The sequence below is a fragment of the Culex quinquefasciatus genome, chromosome 2 (genome assembly GCF_015732765.1).
Source record: "Culex quinquefasciatus strain JHB chromosome 2, VPISU_Cqui_1.0_pri_paternal, whole genome shotgun sequence".
Classification (NCBI taxonomy): Eukaryota; Metazoa; Arthropoda; class Insecta; order Diptera; family Culicidae; genus Culex; species Culex quinquefasciatus.
In genome coordinates this window covers 175,625,349-175,632,533 of record NC_051862.1, presented here as the reverse complement: position 1 = coordinate 175,632,533, position 7,185 = coordinate 175,625,349, and the positions used below count along the sequence as shown (strand labels likewise).

At 41.8% G+C, this 7,185-nt stretch overlaps 2 protein-coding genes across 2 annotated transcripts; both read left to right on the top strand.

Annotated features, from left to right (window-relative positions):
• Positions 1 to 405: 405 nt before the first annotated feature.
• On the top strand, positions 406 to 1,143 carry LOC6042115 (proteasome assembly chaperone 4). The gene is made up of 2 exons (XM_038254960.1): positions 406 to 543; positions 606 to 1,143. Exon 2 carries the CDS (start codon positions 613 to 615, stop codon positions 973 to 975), a length of 363 nt encoding a protein of 120 aa, XP_038110888.1. The 5' UTR covers positions 406 to 543; positions 606 to 612; the 3' UTR covers positions 976 to 1,143.
• Positions 1,144 to 6,060: 4,917 nt separating this feature from the next.
• Positions 6,061 to 6,801, top strand: LOC6042113 (V-type proton ATPase subunit D 1). Its single transcript, XM_001851211.2, has one exon. The coding sequence runs from the start codon at positions 6,061 to 6,063 to the stop codon at positions 6,799 to 6,801; it is 741 nt and encodes a 246-aa protein (XP_001851263.2).
• The last annotated feature ends 384 nt before the right edge of the window (positions 6,802 to 7,185 follow it).

Genomic DNA, 7,185 nt, shown 5'->3' with positions numbered 1-7,185 from the left:
TAGATAAAAGGAAGACACTAGTGGTTGGTACTAGCAATGGTGGCCGACAGCTATAAAGTCAACTTCGTCGATCAGAAATGGTTTTAAATGGTGCTTACTACCGTTGTACATGAAAATTGACCTAGGGCTTTAGAAGTCTATTTAAAGGGGAGCACCACCAGAAAAATGAGCAACTTTTTTCGAAAACGCCAAAACTCGTTTTCCCATCACAGCGCCATAATGAACTTCTGCGGCAGTAGCTTGAACTACCTGGTTGAATGCCCTTCTAAAAAATATTGCAAATGAAATAACGCATTAGTAACGAGTTTATATCAGTGACGCCTCGTAACGTACATAATGCTTCGTATAACATGACATCTGTCAATAGCGTTGTTTTTCACTGACGTTTGTTTGTTTTGCTTTTATTGATTTCTTGAGTTTTTTTTGAAAAGGACCAATAAGCTATTGTCTTTCATATGTTTATAGGTCGTTTTCAAAAAAAACTCAAGATTTGTTGTTCGGCGTATCGCTTGCTGTCTCGCTTTTTGCAAGCTCATATTCAAGGTTAAAATTAAAGAATTTTCTAATTTTATAGACTTAACAGCAAATTATTTTATTAATTTTAGCACAACAATGGCCACTCCCCTGCCGTCCAACTTCAGCTCGCACCTGTGCAGCGTTGAGGTTTGCGACGTCCAGTACAACATGCGGATCCTGAAGATGAAGGACTCGGTGTTCATATACATTGGCGAGAATAAAGCGGAGAACTTTGACGAAATGGCAATGGCTCTACCAACGGAGACGAGTGAAATTTGCTCCACCACCATTATGGGAGAAGTGGTGGGTTGTGGCTCGGAAGACCTGGCCCAGAAGTTGGCCAGAAAGCTGAAGAAACAGGTCTACCTCAGTGCCAACGTGCCGAACGACCGGATAGTTCGGCCCTCGATTGAGCGGAAGCTGTTCGAGGAGATCAACAACAATCGGGAATGCTTTTGAGGTGGAATAATAAGGATATGGATGTGGAAGGATCCCTCAATACTGCCTGGAATTTTGTAGGGGATTAGCTCAACAAAACCGCTTATGCTAACAAATCGAATAAACATGCTTTGCTGCAGTATATTTTTGTAATCTATTGCTAAATATATGGAATTAGTCTTAAATAAACTGTGTTTTCTTTCATTACTTTTCCTTTTATTTAACCAATTGACCTTGACGTATCAACTTTTTAGTAAATCAATGGCCGTGTGCTCTCTCGTTCTATCTAGGTTGGAATCCCAGCAAGCTTAGCACAAGAGAGACCACCGGCATCGAAATATTAAAAATGCTACACGTCCACAGAAATAATATCATTGAAATATTTTATCGCGGAATGAGGACATATTTTGAGACTGAAAAAATGTGTAATACAGTGGACTCTCTCGTTGTCAATATTGAAGGGACCGTCGAGAGCGGGAGTTATCAAATTATAGAACGAAAAATCAAAGCAATCTATTTGAAGGGACTGAAAAATTTATTGACAGCTGGAGAAATATTGGTATCGAGAAGATCGATAGCCAGAGAGTCCACTGTATTACCTCCTTCCACGTGTAAATTTACATTAATTTACATTGTTGTATGTGTAATTGCATTTATATAATTCCAACCAACCAATTCCAAAACCATATAAGTCCAACGATCAAATTATCAACAAAGCTGTCAACCCTCTTCTTCTCTGTATGTGTTACGTAATATTTGAAATGTTGACGTATTTTTAAAGTAACGATGAACCAACATTAGACCCCGTTATAAGTACCTTGTTTTACCTTGTTACATAAAAACATATTTGACACAATTTGAGTTAGGGGAACAGCATCTAATTCCAGCGTGCTTCTAATGTTGGCAGGTCAGAACTTTGACATTCAATTAAAGCTAATTAAAAGCGTTTTCAACTGAAATCGAGTGATAAATAGCTCAATAAGAAGTGAGCAAGCAAGTTTCTATCAAAAGTTTTGCAAAATTAGTTGTTTAAATAGTGAAAATCAGCAAATTGGATGGAGTTAGGAGCGAGTGCTTAACCTGCCAAACATACGAGAATTTCCCCTATGTAGAATCGGTACATAAGTTCATATCAAATTATGTTTCTGGTATCAAATCGCTCAACAACATTGCACGAACTCCATTTTCTGAGTCAATCCAACCAAATAACTGAACAATTTCTCGAAACACAAGACAAATTGCTCAAGGTTGTACCACAGACAAACAGACGTGACTCTCCATACAAATTATTTTTGAAATCCATCGTCCTTCATCAAACCACCAAATCACGACGACGCCAGCGCTGCCTGGTGAGCTTATGCCGAAGCGCAGCCCAAACACACCAATACAAACCCATTACTGTCATGTGTCACGTCAGTGTATGCGTGAGACAATCAAGCCTTAACGATTGTAAACATCAACAGCTGTTTCGAAATAATTTTGTTGTTGCTGATCATCAGTAACAAAATCAAAATAAATAAATCAAGACCGACGGCCGAAAATTACGGTGGGTCGGTTCCACGGTCGGTTTCGTTTCCAATGGCAGAACCTCATGAGGCAAATCATGCGATAGCACCTGCAGCGATGCAAGACAAACACAATGACAGAGACCACACCACTGGTCCTCCCCGTTGCTTGCATGTTCCGTCTAAGATTCCTCCTCCACCGAAAACATGAACCATTACACCTGACACCAGATATCCCGGTCACGAAAACACCAGTAGTGGCCGCCGGAATAGGAAAATCCAATTCAAAACTAACGGAATTGATCCCCACGATGGGCGTTTGGAAACATCTGCGGGGAACGTGTCCACGGCGCAATTAAGTTGCCAGCTAACAAAACTAAAGGGGCCGAATGAGACGAAAAAAGTCGCGAAGAGTGGCGCTCACGATCGACGCAACATCGTCAAAATGCCAAAAGGACGACCAGCAGCAGCAATCTGAGCAGCAGTCCACGAAGGATAAGCAGGTTGCTCCGAAGGAGATGACTATACCACAGGGTCCGGCTTCCTCCGCAGCAGCAGGACGTCTCAGCAGCAGCCTTGATATCGATAGGCAGTTGAGTAGGCCTACCAGGTTAATTGTGGGGCAAATGGTATGTCTTCGCTAGTCTGCCGCTCATCTGACCCTGGCCGAGACTGCCCCAATCTTGTCCCACAAAGCATGGATTGTGGATCACCGTTAGAATTCCCGAATTCCATCATATTTTTATGTGTTTTCATTTGCTGTATCACACGTGCTCACGCTCAACTTAGAAAAACAAAAACACACACACTAAGAAAAGGCGGGCGAACTGTAACGACAGCAGCGCCATCAGCGCCGGGTGAGTGGATGCCGAAACAAAATTGAATTTTAAATGGCCGTTTTTGGAGGACGATGGTTCGGCACTCGAGTGTCCCGTCTGTTTGTCTGTGGTTGTACATTCACCGCCGCTGCCATCTAACGTTTGCGTGAGTAACTATCCGTGTTGAACTCATTTAACGGGTGTGCACCACCTAATCGTTGTACTAAGCATGTTGTCTCGCAGTAGTTCAGCTGTACACAGCACGAACAGCACAGTGAAAAAACAATTTTGATCATATTTTTTTTAGTTTTGCTCTTTCCGAAAGACGACTAAAACAGATTCTTTAAAAGCCTTTAGAATTAAAAATTTGCAAGAAAGGTACTGCGAATGAAATTATTCCTTTTTAAAGAGAAATGTATCTTTATGATGATTACTTCAACGTAAGATTTGTTTTCACCGTGTAATTTGGAGCAGACAAGGCTGCGTGTGTGTTTTGGGTGGATCCCTCTGCGCAATGTACAACATTGGTTAGCAAGTACGTTTTAAGCTAGTCTAATTTTGGGCATGAATTGATGTGTGCTGCTGATGACTACTCCGTGGAGCTATAATGCTAACGCTCGAAGGCATTATGGTGTGGTCCAATTGAGAAATGGTAGACAAGAATTTTAACAGCTTAATTGCCGGTCCCGTGCCAGATTTGGAATGCCCAAAGGTATTTATTTTTTTTTCTTGAAGCTTGAAATTCGTCCAAAATTAAACAGACGATAGAGACTAATTGAAAGAAAATCAAGTTTGAGTAGCTGAAATTGAAAAAAAAGTAAGGAAAAGAATTGTAAAAGCAAGTTTTAATTGCAATTAATCTATAGTAATAATCAGTTCTAATTCAAAATAAAAATAAATATAAATGATTTGTCTCTACCCTAATTATGCAACACTCCTCGGAACACACTTCCCTCAAGATTAAAAATCAGTGCACCATCTAAAACCGCACCACCATTTCACTTTGATTAAGATTTACTCCTTTCCGGACAGCTATTGCACACCAATCCACGGATCCAACCACCTAGCACTCTGGCTCAGTCTGGACCTCACGTAGCTAATGATGATGCCAAATTGGCAGCATCACGTTGCGCAATATTTTCTGCAAAGCTCAAACTCTAGTCACTTTTTTTTTATTTTTGCGCCAGCTTCCTACAATCACCGTCGTCCGTTAATTGAAACCTCCTCCTGGAGAGTGAAACCCAAAGCTTGTGAACAACTTCGCTCGCAAACCCAATACGCAATTTAATCAGCAGTTTTGCAAACTCACTTTCTTTATTCTTCCAAGTTGTGGTCATTTTTTGTTTTTTGGTTGTTTGAAACATAATACAAAATCATCATGACCACAAAACGAGATGTGATTGGTTTGAGGAGAGTGACTTCCTTGCCGTGATCGATGGTGACGAACCCTTAAACAGAGTAGTTACAAAATCTTTATTTAAACTTTTAACAATCTGAGTTGAAATCATCAAAAATAAATAGTACCGATTTGTCAGAGAATTTCTCTGCCGCAATATGAGTAGGGTTGCTCGAACCAATCATAACAATAATTATTGCTCTTATGTGATTGATTGGTGGTCAATAGCTTAGGTGCTAAGATCAAGTGTAAGGTCTTCTCGGTTCACGCCATCCGTTCCATTTCGCTGAGCTTTCGGTCTCTGTCTGCTTCATGGTTCAATGCGTTCGCCAGCTGGTGCTGTAGTTCACCGATAATTATATTACGTCTAACGCACCCTCAGTCCTCAACTCAACCCTCCACCGTGAACTTTTACTTTCCTCCAATATCTCGAGCTGCACCAGAGAGCTCAACCAAGAGATTTGCGGAAAACAATTGAAGTTGGATCTTGCTCGGTCTCAGTTCCACCAACAAGGGGGTTCGGTCTCAAGTCGGGCGATTTAGGAAATTTCGCCCAATTTTAACACTCGAGCGAGCGTAACGAAAAAAGCGTTTGTGCGCGTGCGAATCCAATTGATTTAACGTCTCCAGAGTTTTGAAATTTTATGCCTACTAAAAATGTCTGAAGCAACAACATGTTCGACGAGACAGGGTCTATTGTTGGACATCAAATGTAGCAGGGGTGTGTGTCTTGTTGTTGGTGGATGGCCAACGATCCGAATCGGAGCCGGCTTCTCCCTCGCCACCCCTTGGATAGATTTAATTTTTGAAATAGGCCCCTTATTTTGGTTTGTTTTGATTGCGTAATTCTTAAGCTTCGTGAAAACAAGAGTTGAGCCGGTCTACGCAGGTGAAAATCTACTGACAGGCTAGTTAAATGGTTATATCAAACAAATGTTCTGGTTAATTCCAAATTATTTTTTAACAATTATTCAAAATTGAGGAAAACCAAAAAAATATTGTCATGGCCTAAGAGATTCTACCTAGGATTCTACCCTTACTCCCTTGCTTACTCCACACTTTTAAATGAACAAGAATTAAATTAATTATCAACTCTAAAACAAACAAAAAATCATTGGTCCAAGTAAATAAAACTTTTATTCCTGGTAGTTTATGCAAACTTTTATGGTAAAAGTAGGTTACTTTTAGTGCTGGAGTATTTTTTTCTTTTTGTGTACTTACTTTTTCTGTCTTTTAGGGGTATTCAAATGACCACTGTGTACCTCACTTGAGCATTGATTTTTTTTTGAAGGTCGTCGAGTTATTCTTTCAAAATCCAAGAAACCATTGCCTCAGAAGAAACAATTGACACAAAGAAAATTTAACTGAAAAAAAGATTTTTTCCGAAATGTCCGCTAACGACCGCCTCCCGGTGTTCCCCTCCGAAGGTGCCCAACTGGTGCTGAAGAACCAACTGCTGGCAGCTCAGCGGGGCCACGGATTGCTGAAGAAGAAAGCAGAAGCGCTGGAGATGCGCTTCCGGGTAATTTTGGGCAAAATTATCGAAACCAAAAATGCACTAGTGCAGGTGCTGAAAGAGGCGACGTTTGCCCTGGCCGAAACCAAGTTCGTCGCCGGAGACTTCAACCAGATTGTGCTGGGGAGTGTGGGCAGTGCTGCCATCAAGGTTTACACGACGAGGGACAATGTTGCTGGGGTTACGTTGCCGGTTTTTGAGTGCTACGACGATGGTCGGGACAGTTATGGACTGTTGGGATTGGCTAAAGGTGGCCAGCAGATGCAGAAGTTGAAGCAGAACTATCGGAGTGCCATCAGTTTGCTGGTGGACCTGGCTTCGGAGCAGACTTCGTTTGTGATTCTGGACGAGGTGATCAAAACAACAAACAGACGGGTCAATGCGATTGAGCACGTGGTCATTCCGAGGATCAACCGGACGCTGATCTACGTGGTATCGGTGATGGACGAGCTGGAGAGGGAGGAGTTTTTCCGCTTGAAGAAGATTCAGGACAAGAAGAGGATCGCCAAGAAGAAGCAGGAGGCCCGGCAGGCTGCGTTGCTGGAGAAGGGGATAGACGCTCGGTATCAGCCAAGTCTGCTGGACGTAATTGATGTCGATGTATTGTTTTAAAATTTGGAATAAAAAGCATCTTCGCATGTGTTACGAATATTTCTTCGATTACGTGGCCTAGCAATTCCAACCAACCTCAATACATTTGTGGGACCGATTTCAAAGCCACAAGTAGCCTTCCTGAATCTCACCATCTTGCGTGTTTGATAACATTTAATCGCAAACCAGATGCTAACCAGCCAAGGGTTTCCGACCCCTTCCTACAAGAAATCCATCACCCACCAGGCAAGTACTCATTACAAAACGTAACGCAGGTACAGCTAATGTTTTCACGCGCCTCGAAGATCTGCACAGCAGCGGATGCAACGGCGATGACAACGCCGCTCCGGTTACGGCGGCTAACAAGCTGGTGAAAAATAAAAATTATGAAGCAAAAGGAAAAAC